This window comes from Podarcis raffonei, chromosome 4 (assembly GCF_027172205.1).
Source record: "Podarcis raffonei isolate rPodRaf1 chromosome 4, rPodRaf1.pri, whole genome shotgun sequence".
Classification (NCBI taxonomy): domain Eukaryota; kingdom Metazoa; phylum Chordata; class Lepidosauria; order Squamata; family Lacertidae; genus Podarcis; species Podarcis raffonei.
This window is the reverse complement of record NC_070605.1, coordinates 79,600,623-79,617,468: the sequence shown is the minus strand read 5'-3', so window position 1 is coordinate 79,617,468 and position 16,846 is coordinate 79,600,623. Positions and strand designations below refer to the sequence as shown.

Here is a 16,846-nt window from a genome sequence, read left to right as displayed (position 1 = left end):
ATTATAACAACAATTAACAAACTAAAAAAACACACATAGAAAAAAATTTAAAAAGAGTACAAAATACAAAAAACATGCAGCTAAAAAAGAAATTTAAAAAGAAAAAACATCCATTTTTCAATATCTTTGGATTCATTTACTTGTTTCCTTGACCTCCTCTCTCCTCCCCTTTTTGTATTCCCAGTCACAAAGACATTTCAGCAAATCCTTGCCCTCTTTCAACCATTTTTTTCAATCTCTATTGCTCTCCATTCAATTAAAAAAAGAACCACACGTATTCATTTGGGTTACATTAATGGTTATTTTATTTAAAGGATGAGAAACACAGGAATTGCAGTTCATTTGTACTCATAATAACCATTGATGTTTTTTCAAAATTGTATGTTAACATCCATGTGTAACAAAAACCATTTTTTCCTGAACTGTGCAAAGTACAAAGGGTTTGTTCAGTTAGCAGAAACCTTCTCCAGTACAACAAACCTGGCATTTTACAAAACAAGGCTGCCAGGACAATTCTGTTCATTTTCTGTCTTAGGAAACGCACACATGCGTGTGCACACACTTCCCCTCCCTCCCCATGCTTCCTGTCCTTCGAATGCCATTTATCAACATGGACCACCGGAAGAGCTAATACTTTCCACACAGAGGTCACTATCCAGAATCCCTGCCTTGTCGTTTGCATTCTGTGTTTGTGCTACATACGTGAAACTGATCCACTACTACAGGAGACTTCTCCAAGCTACCATGATAGATGAGAACTAAGATCTGTTGTTCAAATGTTGTTGGAGCTTCAAACAGTCAAAGAAACTCTTAATTCTCAGAGGAAATGCGAGCGATGGGTTTTTAAGCATCAAATGCTGGGATTGGAGTGAATGTGGGGGCACCAGTGGCGGAGCTTCATGCTCCAGCACCGGGGGGGGGGGGGGAGAGCAGGCGTGGCGTGGCTGGCATGCACCCTGGGGGCGTGGCACGCCACCTGAGGGGGCATAGTGCCCAGCGCGGGCAGGGGGGCAGCTGCGATGGCACCCCACTGGGATTGTGCTACTGGGGGCGGTGCGCTCTCCCCGCCCCCCTCTTCCTCCGCCAGTGGGTGGCACAACCTTTAAAAATACTGAATTCAGAAAAGATGTGTTTGCAAATTGTTGCGTTTTGTCCTAGTGGAGTTTGTGGATTATGGATTAACACCTTCATACAGAGATGTACAAAAGCTTTTTGGCAAAACAACAGTGGCTATAATATCCCTGCCAAAGGGTGATGATTCCTTGGTGCTGTTGTTGTGTGAATGGCTGGCTGAATACACTGTGCAAGAGCTAAGATCCTTTGCTGCTCTATATTCTGAGCACAGCAAAGAAACCAATTCTAGATAAGGGGTGGCCTTGTTTATCAAAGAACAAGCAACTTTAGGTGCACGAATGGACATCTGTGTGCCTAGGAAGATTTGCACCTTTTTTATTTGAACAGCAACACTACCCCAATAAATTGCCTTTGATGCTCCCCTCGGTTTCAAAAGTGGTTTACCATACAGCACTGGGCAGGGGGATTTGTTCAGGAAACATCTCTGAAGCCACCTTAGATGCGTGAAACTAATTGTGTGGTTATTTGAATCTGCCTGTCTTCAGCTGAAGTACACAATGCTCACATCTGACTTACTCGTGCAAAACTCTTTTGACACTATGTAAGAGAGACTGTCACAACTATGGCAAACAGCCACCATTTTTGGTCCACTGTAGAGAGCCTTCAGTATTAAGCATATAATTATGTGCACTGCACTGAACTAGAGATTTTTATATATATAAAAAAACCCATGTATCATAGGAAGTGGGAGAATTCACTGTCTTTAATCCCTGTGTACTTGTGAGAGGAATGTTTCCTTGCTCAAACTACAGAAGCACCCACATGGATTTGGTCCAAACAATTGGTTGCAATAATTCCAAAGCAAATCAGAATAGAAACCATTTTCCTCGGCCCATTCCTTTCCATCTTTCCTCAGTTCTGAGTACAGATGCTGGTGAAGAAAACACTCCATCATCTCAGGTTCCCAGCTGGAGGAAGTTCTGAATTTTCACCACCCTTTTACCTCCCCCGGGGGGGAAATGACACTTTACATTGCCAGCCACAGATATTCTCACACTTGAAGTCAAAAGTCACAATTGACCAGGGCATGCTACAGCTATATTTAAGGGTAACAGACACATCACACGCTAACACATGTAAAAGTACTGTAGTTCATTTTTTTAAAAAACCAGCAAAGCCACTTCCGAGATGTGGGGATTTCGAGCAATTAAGTAGCAGAGAAGGGAGCACCCATCCCACCCTTATGCTGTCCACTGTCCCTCTCCAAATCACATTCCCAAACAGCTCTTCCCTGAATGTGTCAAAGATGCATGCAAAAATGTGGTTGGAATCGTGTATTGGGTAGGGAGCCATTGGGAACATCAGGCAGGGGAAGGGTTAAGTTGCACACCCCACCTATTTCCTCCCTCTAACTGCCCCTCCCAAAACAGCTAGTTTTGCTTTCTTTCATTTTTTTTAAATAAACAAATGGCATCGTGGCACTCTTACATGTTTTAGTGTGCAATACACAGTTTGCCCCCCTACTGAGTATTTTGAAGTTTAAGGTGGAACTTAAGCACGTACCCAAACATCTTCTAAGGAAAACAGAATTTAAAAGTGTTAAGCTTTGCTTTGATTGTGTCATTTGTTTTTAAATGATGAGAAGAGGTAGATGGGAAGGAGGGAACAGAATGGGCTGGCCAAAGTGTGCGCTTCAAGACAATTCACGAGGCAGCTGACTCTGGCCAGACCAGTGCCTAAATCACTCCACAGGAGAAGACAGGGAGTGCAGATACACGTGTGCAGGTGTGTGTGTGTTGGGGTAATAATCGAAATCGGCTTGAGAGATGAGTGATAGCTGGAAATAAGGGCATGCCAATATCTTCAGGTAAACTCCCCTTTGGGGAAGGCACAGGTGAGCCTTAGCCTCCTGTAGAACTGGGGTGGCTAATGACCGATCTGGGGCCTCACCTGGCCCAACCTCAAGCCCCTCCAAGTTTGGTAGCAGTGGCAAAAGAAACAACTATAAAAGTTGACATAGCCCTGGGAGGGGTTGGAGAGATTTAGTAAGGCATGTGGCCCAGCGAATCTGACAGGGACGCAAATTGGCTCCCTGTCCAGTCATCAGAAGGATGATTTGATGAGAGGAAGGTGGCAATACCTCCCTAGTCAGCTGATCTGCTGTGGGAGGGGGCAGTGTGCCCATGTGAGAGTGTGGGGTGGCCACGCCACTGACCTGTGGGTGCCACAGGGCTGGCTGAGGGGGATTACAATCTTTGAGCCAAATGGGTTTAGGCAGGTCTGCTCTAGGGGAGCTTTAGCTAAAGCTAGACGTTCTACCTAAAGGATCCCACAGAAGATGGAAAGTAACCTGAGTAACAGCTGAAATGTTTTTGAACTCACTTGTACTACTTCCACATATCCTCTTTTTAATCTTTGTATGCCACAGGCTCCCTGGCGAATGAAATACATGTTGTTTGTACTGTTGTACCAGCTTTTCTATATATAAGAGAGAGATTATCTGAATATTTCCATCACTGAATATGGCTTCCTAGAATATAGCTAGCACCCCATAATTATTTGTGCATGAGTATCTGCCCTCAGAGCTGGTGTCATCAGAAATGGGTCTCATCTATCCAAGTACCTGATGATTGTTTCAGCAAGTTTTAGGACTGGGCTGTTAGTCTGGTATGTTAAAATTAAGAGAGTAAAAAAATATTACCCTACATTTTGAAGGAGCAATGGGCTAATTTCTGCCCATGTCTTAGAATGAGAAGTGTGTAGCTTATGCAGGACATTACAACAATGGGAAGATTTTGGGTGGTGGTTCCAGTATACACTGCCTGAATTAAACCGAGCAAAAGACATTGCTAAAAATATCCTTCTGTCTCTCTGACAATTTTTTTTAACAGATGTCAACAGCTGATTTATGACAGGTTTATTTTCTTGCTTCCTATTTATTGCACCTTTAAGTTCTTGGTTGCCGGAAGCGTCTATTGCCTGAATATTTTATTATTATTATTATGTAGCTTGACCCAGGTTAGAAAACCAAACACTGTTCAGAACTATACATTTCTACAGAAACAAATCACATTTTGATAGTGGTAATTACAGCCATCTTCTCTCTGATGTTCAGAGACAGAGAGAAATAAGAATTCCAGCGTTCTGTGCTTGCGGGAACCTGCAGTGTTCTTTTTATTGCCATGTAGAAGTCAATTAAAATGAATCCTCCTGGAAAAGCTCCCAAATCTCCAGTAATTATCGCTGTCTAGACAGCGTACTATGCTTTGAAGAGGCTTCCGACACAATATATTTGTGTGTAAGGAACAGGCGACTGTATATTTAGTGATTCTTAAGATTCAGACTCCCCTCTGGTTGCACGGAGCAAGCAATAGAAAGGTTTTGATCTTTAGGAGCCTGACATTAGCGACAATAAAGGATACAAAAATACACATAGTAGTATCTTCTAATACAACAGATGATAAATGAATGTGTAGGTATCTGAGCTAACCAATGGAATTTCATTCAGTCAATGAGTAATGGGTTGAATCCAAAGGTGCCCTTCTGGGTGTGGAGCGGGGCTTCCTCTCACAGCACAGCTGTTTTACAGCTCATGCAATAGCCTTGCATAAATCCACAGATGTTCTCCTGCAGTTGAAAGCAGGAGTACTGCTGTGGAGCATGCCTATTATAGCACTGTGTGATCTCTGTCCTAAGGGTTTCCTGAATGCCACTAGCAAGCTGTTTTCCTTCCACTCATGCGTCTTTGGATCGAATTCAATCGCTTTGCCTATTTGCCATCTCTTACTTCTTCTTTTTTGTCACACTCTATAGCAGTTGCTGACCAGAAACCAGAGATTTGCTTTCCACAAGCAGATCAAGGTAATATTCCTTGTGAAACCTGCTCACGCGAGGTGCATTCAGAGAACACTTTCCCCATGTGGAAGCCTGTTTCACGAAGCTACTTGTACGCGTAGCTTGCGCAAAGCCTTGCACATAGAGCAGGGGTTCCCAAATGTCCCCCCATGGACAACTTGAAATTGATGAGGGCCACTTGACGGTTTCTCATCCAGTTGTAGCAATTGCAGTGTGTTGTACTAGATGCTGTATGATTTTTTAATTGCATTGTTATTGCTTCTTTTATTTTGTGTTACAATTTGAGTTCCATGGAATATAAGACATAAGAGCAATAAAATACAATTAAAAATAAAGATGTCTATTTAATGCAATGGATATGGGATCTCCCATCTTCATCCATAGACACGTGCTGGACCAACTGAATGAAACTCATGGACCACTGGTAGTATATAAACCAGTTTGGGAACTCCTGATGCAGAGAGTTTCACAAGGATTTCTTCTGCTTATGGTCCTATCTGTATCCTGGCCCCAGTTGCTTCAATGTCAGTAGCAAGTATGGCAACGTTAAGATCTTTTGCATACTTGAGAACAATTTTTTAATTTGATATGCCAAATCAAGTATTTCTTAACTGGGTTTTTAAAATGAAAACTAGCGCCGTTATCTATGCGAAGTAGGACTTTCCTTATCGATATGGAGTTTGCAATGTATAACATTTCTTGCATTAGAAAAGTATACTGTATAAAAGCTCTCTTATCTGAAATACATTAAAGCAACAATCAAAATTAAAATGCTGCAAAGGAAAGAAAAAGTAATGGCTAACCAAAACGTCATGTAGTTGATGATAGTCAGTCCAGCATATCAGATTGTTGGCTCTTCGTATGAAATCTTTGATGCGCTATTAAGCTAACTACAGGAGATGCAGTGACAAGAGAAAAAGTCTCAAATGTGGTGTCCACACTGCTCGACGTGACTTGGTCATGCGGTCCATTGTCACACATAGGATTTGGCTTTCAGAATGGGTTGGGAGGTCGTGGGAAAATGCACTTTTCCAGTGTTGACTCGCCTGACACTGGGAACGCTACTCTCAATATTTTTCTGGGGGTGCACGGTGTATGAAAAGGCCCTGACTAGTATTCTTAAGCAGAATATTTTGAGGTATCTATTAGAAAGGAATGCTGGCAATGTTTTGGACTCCCAAATTCTGTCTAGCCGAACAATGTGCGGATTTCAGTGGGTTCCGTTCCGTCCATGAGCTTCCTTTACCCCCACCTGGGAAAACAGACAAGTTCAAGAGTCCCCCTTGCACTCCTCTTGAAACTCAAGTCCCTCTTGCATAGGCCAGTAATAAGAACACTGCAGCTCAGACAAATAAATTACAGCAATATAACAAGTTTCTTAATCCCCCCCTTTTTTAAAACATACTTTATCATTTACACAAAGTGTGGCGGCTGGATTTTAGCTTAAGATACAACCCGAATGTGTGTCCTCTCAGTCTTCGATTCCGAGTGGAAGGCACGACTACAGCAATACTGCCTGTATGTACCGTACGTGGGTTTGAAAGCACAGCAAGAGACCTCATCTCCTGGGCTGAATATCAAAGAGCCTGCGGAGTCTTTGGAAATAATAATTACAGTTCTTGTTATGGCAGTGGATATTAGGAAAGTTTCCCTTCGCTCTTTTTTTTTTTTTGTGCTATGGAATTTCCTGTGAAAGGTCCTTCGAGTCCAAAAAGCGTGGAGCTCAAGCCCTCAGAAGCTCTCCACAAAGCTGCCAGGGAACAGGCCTGACCTGCCGTTTCTCTGCAAGGTCCCTTTGAACCAGCCGTCCTCCCTTTTCTTGTGGACAAACACGATGTCGCCTTCTTTCAGTTCAATCTCGGCTTCGCTTTGTGGGGGATAGGGGACCACAACACGATACCTTTAAGAGACAGAAGGGTAGACCTTATTGCAGGTGGTGGTTCATATGTTCTACTTCTACTCCCTGGAAGGGTCAGAGATCTACACCTGGAACCAGCAACCGCATAGGCTGGTTGGGAATGATGATGTGGAAAGTTTCCAGGCCAGAAACTCTTACACAATGCATATATTTATGTCAGTTTTATCAATAAGCCATCAAAAGTCACTAGGCTGCAGAATGCTTCACCAGCCTCTGGGGTGGTAGCAGAAAAGGGACAGGGAGGCACGCCCCTCCTTCAGCAGCCTGCTGCATTTTACTTATTTAGCATTTACGTTTATTAGTGCCCCATAACATAGCTATCTGGATGCAGCTGAGAGACCATCTTCGCTCCAGCTGCCTGCTTGGTTTCTTGCTCACAGGCTTGCATAGAATTTCTGGTCATCTGTAGCTGCCAGGCAAATACACAAGCTGATTTATTGAGAGAGTATCTCTGTACCTTGCTTTTCAGCTAAGAGGATATATTTAAAAAGTCACTGGCTTCTTTTGTTTATTATACTTGTATTTATCTGTTCCTTTAGCGGAGTGGCTGCCAGCATCTGATCATGGATCAGATGCATGACACTTCCCTAACAGTGTAACATCATTGGTTAAGCATAGGAGGGGTCACCATAACACTGTTGAGCATCATATTGTATCTGAAGTGCCTGGAGAAAAGCTGTGTATTTTGACATGATTGCCCAACTGTGTAGAATATAGCGCTCATGAGTCGGGACGTAAGGAGGCAGTTGTCTTGTATTTGTTGCAAACAGCCCCGTTTCTGTTCCGCTGCAGTTCACTTTCTGCCGAAAACGTTATTTGTCATGCTGTCTGCTGTGGTGAAATTATGTAATTTGTGCAATTGACACAAATTACATTGTTATTAAATTATTCCACCCCATTCATTTCATTGTGAAGGGAACTATGCAAATGGGGAACACACACACACACACACACACACACACACACACACACTTACATATAATTTGTGGATAACAACAGTGAATACCAGTTGTATTCACTGGATTGATTTCTGTTCTGGACACGGGAAGTATAAGCAAATATTGGCAATTGCTGCTCTCGTTTCCATTTTTGACAGAATTCTCCAACATCCCTGCTCATGAGCGATCTAAAATAAGCTGGTCATCTTTCCCCCTCACCAGTAAATCAGGTTGTCACTTCATCCAGGTGTGCCAATGCAAGTAATAGGGTTTGAAATGTGGACTACTGGCTAGCTATGGAGAAAGTCTATCATACTGCCATGGGCAGTTCTGCTACACTTTGTGAAGCACTGCCAATCTCAGCCATTATGCAAATGAATGTTCACATTATTTTAGACATGCTGCTTCAGTGCTGACTAATTACATTATTCAATTAGAGTAATTTTAGCTAAAATGATCCCAGGTTTCAAATCTTGCAACTGTGTATGGATGTGCATAATGGAATACGCAAAATAGGGCAGAGTTTATTGGACCCCATCTTCCTGGTGAACGGAAATGCAACATTTTATTTTACTTCGAACTGTTCAAATATAGGTGCATCGTAGTGGCAGAAGCATTCTGCATCTGCTCAAACTGTCCAACTGTAATTCAAAGCAGATGTGGAAAACCAGAGCTCATAACACAATAAATTGGGATTTGCTATCTGCCAAAACGTTTTCACGTATTTTAATTTTTTTTGCAAAATATAGCATGAATGGTGGGTCTTGGGTCTCCTGCTCCACTGATCAGCCAGACCAGGCAAATTCAGCATTATAAGGACCAGGAATATTAAGTAAATAACATTTCCTAGGCATTTCCTGACAGCTCTTGCAGTGATGAAACTGGATTATTTCAGTTGTGCTGATTACAGCGGTTATATGTTTAGGCAAATAGCACTGGAAGGAAGCAGGTGTTAAGAAAATAGAATTGGAATAAATTCAGACTAGAATGTGCTGCAATGAAGGAAAATCCGAGCCATTCCCTCCCCGGGCTTCATTATCTGATTAGTTTCATACACAATACCTTACAAAATGCACATTCGGCTCTGAATTCCACTCCAAGCTGCAAACAATTAATCAGTGTGATTAATTCCTCTACCTTTTATTGCAATTAAAATTTAGCCCATTAATAGGTAGGAATGACAACAAGCAACGACCCCCAAGGCTTGGGAAGCCCCACAAAATGCACTGCGGTAATTAACAATTGTTTTCCTTCTTGCAATGAGTGTTAGGTAGCTTCTTGCAGTGGCTAGGTCAGGCATAGGCAAACTTGGCCCTCCAGCTGCTTTGGGACTACAATTCCCATCATCCCTGACCACTGGTCCTGTTAGCTAGGGATGATGGGAGTTGTAGTCCCAAAACATCTGGAGGGCCGAGTTTGCCTATGCCTGGGCTAGGTGGTGGGGGGTACTCAGATGGAGGGGTACAAAATGCGGGGCTCAGGGTACAAAACAAGTGAAAAAAATTAGCATCAGTTTGGAGGGGACTCCAATTTTGGGGGTTCACATTTAATAAAGCTGTGCCTGCTGTGTGTTATTAGAGCTGCCTAACTCTCCCGTATTTTATATATTTGTGGTTGTCAAGCCACAAGTGCTGCATAAAATATGAATCTGTTCATCTGAACCCACCCATGCACTTTACTTCATCTATAGAACTGAACAAATTATATATACAGTAAAATACAAACAAGCAAACATGTTGAGATGTGGAGATGAAAACGTCACTGTGTTGCCAGATGTGAAATGCAGCTTCACACATGTATTTTATTTTATTTTTAAAATTGTACTACTGAGCACTTGGGTGACTTAATGAGCACAAATGGATGTGGAATGAACTTCCAGACAAGAGTTTAATGTAGCTGCTCCAATGATCCAGGGCTAGGCATTATCCTTCCTAGTGTGCAAAGGTAATTAATATTCCTCATTTATAGGCATAAAGAACCATATGATCAGTTAAGGGGTGCAGATAAACCAGTGATATGGAAGTTAATTCATAAATCAATTAGAAAACCTTGCCTGCTGAGTATAATTAAGCTTATTTCAATTAGAGGTTATTCTCGGATTTAAGACTCTGGGAATCAAAACGCCTGAAAATCAGGATCTGAATTCTCAGCTACTACAAAGTGCAATTAGCACTATCTGTAATGTTTTAAGAGGCCCATCTGTATAACTCCATTTGCAGCTTATTGTGCAAACAATGAGAACACAGGCTGGCCTTCTGGCTTTGTGCATTTTCCATTCCACAGCTTCACAATCCTGCCCTTGCTTAACTTCCATTCTTGGGGCTAAGAGCGTAGCAGTATTTTTATTATGCCCGGTTAGAAGAAAAAATGTAAATTAATAGTAAGGCTAAATTTTCTGGGTTTTGGTGGAAATACAACAGTTGGCGTCATGGAGCAGGCTTCAATGCTTTCAAGCCTGGGAATGTTCCTACTGACTTGTCCTACCAGTAGCCAAATAAAGCAGCCTTGCTACTAAATCTGCTAGCCCTTGTGCCCAGACATTCTGACGTGAATTATGACACACAGAGAGAACCAATTTTTTTTGTAAAATGGAAACAATTCTTATTTCCCACATATGCTTGGTTATTCAGAAGTCTGCTTGGGTTGAAAACTGAGTCTTTGCACTTAATAATGTGCATGCTTTTTAAAAATGCTAATAGCAGCCCTGGGAGTGGGGAGTGGCTAATTGGAATCACAGCAGGCAGGGAGTTAATGAAGTTATTGAATTTATTAATTGCTTCCCGTAATAGAATGTCCCAATGTGGTGTACAAGTATAAAATACAGGGATGCAAGAAAAATACAGGTAAAGGTAAAGGGACCCCTGACCATTAGGTCCAGTCGTGACCGACTCTGGGGTTGCAGTGCTCATCTCGCTTTACTGGCTGAGGGAGCCGGCGTACAGCTTCCAGGTCATGTGGCCAGCATGTGACCAGAGCAGCGCACGGAAACACCATTTACCTTCCTGCCGGAGTGGTACTACTTGCACTTTGATGTGCTTTCGAACTGCTAGGTTGGCAGGAAAAGGGACCGAGCAACGGGAGCTCACCCTGTCACGGGGATTCGAACCGCCGATCGACCTTCTGATCGGCAAGCCCTAGGCTCTGTGGTTTAGACCACAGCGCCGCCCATGTCCCTAATAAAAAATATACAAACATATTAAAAGCAAGGGGGTGTGCCCCTGCTCTCTTCCTTTGCTGACTCTGCCTCCACCCAACCCATCCCTCACCAAAGTCACCCCTCCTCCAGATCTCACCAAAACCAACCTTCCCCTCTCTCCTTAGATGTTCCAAAATCTCTAGAGTTTGCCTGGGCTGCCAACTTGCATGCTTAGGATGCTCAGTTGTCTGGTATGCCCACTCACAAACTTGCTGGCCGGGGTTGCCTGCCTGCCTTTCCATCTCCATCCTCTCTGGCCTCCAATACTGCTGCAAGAGTCTAGCAGCTCTGACAGCCCAGTTTGCTGCCATGCTGCAGTTTGAAACGCCACCTGTCAGCAGCCATGTGAACTGCAGCATGACGACATTATTCCATTTTTATTTTATATATGAGAACATCATCAAAATGGGGGAGAAATCCAATCATTGGTGCTGCTCAAATGTGCTGGAAAACAAAAAATATCTTTGCCTGGCCCCAAAACAATGATGAAGTTGGTGCCAGGTAGACCTCAATGGGGAGAGCATTCCATTAGGGGTTTTTAAGCAGGGGCTGCATGGCCAACTCAGGGATGCTGTTGCAGCAGGTGTCCTGTGTTGGAAGGTGGTTTGGGCTAGATCACCTTTGAGGTCTCTGCCAACTCCATGATCTAGTTAGCTGATCTTCCCAGTTAATAGGAACCTTGCAATGAAATGAAAATGGTTCTGTACAAAATACTCTGCGTACGATGGCAGCTAACCCAAAATACAAGTAAACACGCTTAATTGGATGACATACCTTTCTCGGGACAATGGCTTAGGTTCTGGACGGATGGCTGCCATTGAAGGCGGAAGCTGCCTTATGGGAGAAGGAATAGGAAAATTCAAATCCAAAGAGCCCGTCTTTCTGTGCAGAGGCTCCATCTCCATCGCTCCTTGCATTTCACTTTCAATTGGGCATGAGCCTGCCCTCCCGTGGCTAGAGAGAGAGGATAGTTCAGGTCCCACAGCCCCCTGCAGCATCCCTTCCATCACTGCCAGAGGGTCATGTGTTGGGGACATTGACGGAGGAGAGCGGGATTTCTTTTTTGTGGATGCTCCGGCCAGAAGCTTCAGCAGACCACTTTTCTTTTCTTTCTGCATAGGAATCAAACAGAAGATTACAAGTGAGATGTTTCAATTACAGGTTTTTAGATGAATGCCAGCCATTTTGTACGCACAGGGAAGTGAGCGTTGTTTACAACTTATCTTTACCAAGAGAAGTTTTGTTTTGTAAAAGGTGAGGCACAGTGGAAGTTATATTGAACTTCTATTGTGACAAACATGATTGACTCATCCCGAAAGGGAAAAGTCAGCCTCTAAACAGCTGGAATTTGAAAAGGCAGTGTTATTTGATTCTACTCCTGGAGGAAACAGAGCAGTGTTTTGTCATTTCACGCTGGCAAATAAATTCTCGAGGACCTCAGTATGACAATAAATTGCTTCTTTCCTTTTGGCTGATTTGATTAAATCCCAGTGTTGGAGACCTTTGTGTTATCAGGACAAGAAGTCAACATGGGCTGCGCACATGGCTTACATTTAAAGCACGTGACTTTCACCAAAGAGTTCTGGGAACTGCGTTTTGTTAAAGGTGCCAGACTTGCTGCTCTCTGAGGAATGACCTGCACTTCCCACGATTCTTTGGAGGAAGTCATGTTCTTTAATGTGTGGTGTGCACATAGCCATGTTCTTGTAAGGCATAATGCTCTCTCGTCAGGTTCTCTAAGCTGCAGCTAGGCTGAATTTTACATAGATGTTTATTTCATGTCTTCTCGCCCTTCCTCCAAGAGTTCAGGGTGTGCATATTCCACTCCCCTCCGTTTTATCCTCAAATCAAGCATATGAAGTCCTTCAGGTTTACTCATGCCCTTAGGTAAGATGACAGGGTCATGAGGACACCTCTGCCCTATCCCATCTGCTGCTACTGTCCCAAACCTTTTGGTCAGGGCAGCCATTCAGTCTCTGAATGGGCTTTCTTTCAATTGCCATCATTAGAACCAGTGGCACCAGCTGCCACTTGCGGTTTTGCAACTAAAGCTTTTCCTCAAGGATCAATATTTCTGCCAGCGGAATGTTGCTGCATGTGCAAAGTCATTAGGCACTGAGTGGGTTAATGATATAAATAGATAAATAAATAAAACTTTCACTGTGGAGGAGGGGGAAATACAGCAGCATCTTAATACGCCAACAAAAGCAGCTGCCACGTAACTGAACAGTTTTTTGGGGGGTAAATGGTAAATTGCTCCCTTGGGGTTCGGTGCACAACAGTGTTTGGAAAAAGAATACTGATGAAGAAAGCTCCTGTTTTGTACAGTGCTTGTAATACCATTTTTTGATGTGCATGTCTAAATCCATGCACTTGGATGATGACAGGAAAATGATAACGTTGATCTGAGCTTTAGCCTTTCATTAATCGGGTTGAGGTTTTAAAGCAAATTTTACAGGCATAAGTGAAGGAAAACTAAGGTGTCTTATTAGTACATACAGGTAATGCCCATTCCTCCCATCCTAACTCAGATTACCATTTAAATCAACCCCAAAAAGGGGAAAGAAAGGTGAAAAAGAGAGAGAGGTGGGGCAGGTAAGGGCAATTCTGGGGACAGAGGAAGAGACGTGATGGGAAGAAACATAGGAGACCATCTAGCTTAGTGCTGTCTGCATCAGTGTTCTTCAGCCTTGGGACTTCAGACACTGTTGTACTACAACGCCCATCATCCCTGACAATTGGCTAAGGTGGCTGTAGATAATGGAAGTTGTAGTCCCACAGCATCTGGGGACTGCATGTTGATGAACACTGGTCTGCATTAACCAGCAGCTGCTCTCCAGAGTTTCAGAGATGAGTAATTGAACCTGGGATATTTTGCAAGCATAGCATCAGCTGCTGAGCACAACACTTCAGCTCCACCCCCCAAAATTATGGGGTCCCTTAGAGCCTAATCTACAATGAGGCAATGCTGTGCTGCTGGCTGCTGACAAAATATCCCCTCTCCCAGGACAAACACCATTAATCGAGGCCAAGAAAGCACCTGGCTTTGCTGAAGTGTTCTGGAAATGTTGAAATAGGTGTACAAGCTGATACAGCAGTTCCCAGCTAGAATCTGAAGTACCATGTTTTGACCAGTCAGGGGACCACCATATCCACAAGCTCTTACCACTCGGTGATTTTGAACTTCTCCAGGGGTCGAAATATCCTTACAAATATGCTCCCACATGCCATGGAGCGCTTCCAGATTACTATTTTTGGGTGGGATAAATGCAGAACCTTGCAAATTCAGGCTGTGCAGTGTCAGATAATTTGGAGCTCTTGTGAAACAAATCCGTTGAACCAAAATATTGGACTTTTGGTGATGGGGGAAATGCACTAGAAACCATGGGATAACATTGGTTTGATTTAGCACCCTCTAATAACCACACAGACAAATCAGGATGAATGTTCATGAAATGTTCGATGCTATCTAATCTCTCCGCAAGCAAGCCAGGATGAATGCCCATTAAACAGGTTGCCTGGAAGTGACCCAAGTTTATATTAGGAACAAGGATAAAGAACCTACTCTTTCAATTACGATCACCTCTAGGGCATGTTCTCAATTAATGCTTACTACAGAACAAGGGTCAGCAGGGGGCCGGTCCATTGTCCCTCAGACCTTGCGGGGGGTCGGACTATATTTTTTGGGGGGGAAATGAATGAACAAATTCCTATGCCCCATAAATAACCCAGAGATGCATTTTAAATAAAAGCACACATTCTACTCATGTAAAAACACCAGGCAGGCCCCACAAATAACCCAGAGATGCAGTTTAAATAAAAGGACACATTCTACTCTTGTAAAAACACGCTGATTCCCGGACCGTCTGTGGGCCGGATTTAGAAGGCAATTGAGCCAGATCTGGCCCCCGGGCCTTAGTTTGCCTAACCATGCTATAGAATAATAACAAGGGAGGATTTCCCCCTTTCATAAATGATTTTGCGACACCATCTTGAGAAAATGGTGTGGCCCATGTACCCCCACTTTCTAAATGCCATTAGAACATTTGCGCTAAAAAAAAAAAGGCATTGCAGAAGTTGTGAAGATGTTGAAAGAGATTTTTTAAACAGAAAGATGATGCAGATCAATTTAATGTGATAAGGCTTCCAGCCTTTTAAGAACACACCCCTACGGATAGCTTTCATCCCACGCACGGTTTTCAAGCAGGCACAGGGACGTGTTTTCAAAAGAGTTTGCGCAACCATGTAATCAATTTTTAGATTAATTAGGAAGTCTGTGTGAAACACTGCTGCCGTTTTTAAAGGCTGAGTGTGATGTATTCAATGCTGAAGACATTCTGAGGTGTGCTAAGCTAACTTGAAATTTCTTGAGAAACTAATGAAACTTTAAAAGGCAGTCGAGGAAACAGGAAAAGAAAGAATGTGTTTTAAGCAAGCAGAGAAGGGTATCACAAGTGAGCTTCCACCCTGCTTCAATAAATAAGGTTTTCTAGCTAACTTGTATGAAATGAACACTGGGTTAGCATATTGACTAGTATTCTCAAGTTCTCACATTTTCTTTATGGAGAAAAAGAAGCCGCTGGGATTTAAACACCCACACACACAGAAAGGAATTTTTTTGCTAATGTGCTGAATATTCTGGAAATCTAATGAAATATTCAATGACGAAATGCAGCTTGCAGCTTGATAATACTTTTATTTTACACTTACATTAGCTCAACTTCCTGGCTTTTACCAGAGGCAGGTTTTCTTTTTTAAAAACAAAACAGATAAACCCACACAGCTTTACATTCTTTAATCTCCTTAAGTGACAGAAACTTGATATGTGTAATTCTAAAGAAAAAAAGAAACACCTAAGATCTAGATTTTTGTAGGTGGTCTTCATTTTAAAAAACTCACTTGGCTAATGCAATAGCAGCAAGCGTTTTCTCCCCCTCAAGTTCCTCACATAACCAACTCTCACAAATTCACAAAGCTTCAGGCTACACTCTTCTTGGGTAGTCAGCACCAAAATTCCCTTTAACTATCGCCCTCAACTATATTATAGTGAGCATGAAGTGTGTCTGGCTTTGCTGAAAAAGTAAATGAAACAAGGTTTTCTGAGTTACTCCAGAGAGATTTATAAGTAAGCTAACTGCTCGAAGATCACTGAAAAGCCAGACAATTTGTCACTGCTGCCACCATTTTTCAAACCAGAAATATTTGCACAACAGTTGCACAACAAAAGCAGGCTCTGTCCACTTGAGAGGACGCTTCAGCCACTCCTGGCTCTCAGATGAATATACACATCTTTTCAAGCCCATTTGTCACATAGCTTTTCAGTGTAATGTGTGAATGTAATCAGGAGTAAACAGAGAACTGTGAGCTCTACCACAATTTCTACTTAGTTTTTGAATTAATGCATCTTGCCAGATCTGCTAGCTGTCTTCTTCAGCAAGGGAGAATAAAGGAGGACGAGAAGGGATGAGCACAAGGCAAGATCTGCCTCTCCAGATTCGTCTTTTCTCATAGAGCTCTGATTCATTTGGGAAACTGAGGCCTTCTCCAGCCCAGTCCCTGTTTCTTGACAGGAATACAACAACATGACTACCTTTGAATGTGACTTGGAAACTATAATAAATTCAGAACACATCTGCTAAACTGGTAACTGGGAGTGGCTGCCAGGACCACAGAACATTGGTCCTAAAAGATCTACATTGGCTCCCAGTATATTTCTGAGCACAATTCCAAGTGTTGGTGTTGACCTTTAAAGCCTTTGGCCCTGTGTACCTGAAGGAGCGTCTCTGCCCCCATTGTTCAGCCCAGGCACTGAATTCCAGCTCCAAGGGCCTTCTGGCAGTTCCCTCACTGTGAGAAGTGAAATTA

General features: G+C 42.9%; 1 protein-coding gene and 1 long non-coding RNA gene across 4 annotated transcripts in view; one reads left to right on the top strand and one right to left on the bottom strand.

Moving 5' to 3' along the window:
• The window catches only part of LOC128411848 (uncharacterized), a 35,990-nt gene that overhangs the window by 17,243 nt on the left and 1,901 nt on the right, over window positions 1-16,846 (top strand). The window lies entirely within an intron of this gene.
• The window catches only part of SH3RF3 (SH3 domain containing ring finger 3), a 228,674-nt gene continuing 212,115 nt past the window's right edge, over window positions 288-16,846 (bottom strand). For all 3 annotated transcript variants that reach the window (XM_053384306.1, XM_053384308.1, XM_053384307.1), the window contains 2 exons: window positions 11,756-12,093; window positions 288-6,829 (listed from right to left, as the gene is read on the bottom strand). In XM_053384306.1, the coding sequence (XP_053240281.1) occupies window positions 6,661-6,829; window positions 11,756-12,093 (507 nt within the window). In that variant the 3' untranslated portion in view covers window positions 288-6,660. The remainder of the gene's footprint in view (window positions 6,830-11,755; window positions 12,094-16,846) is intronic.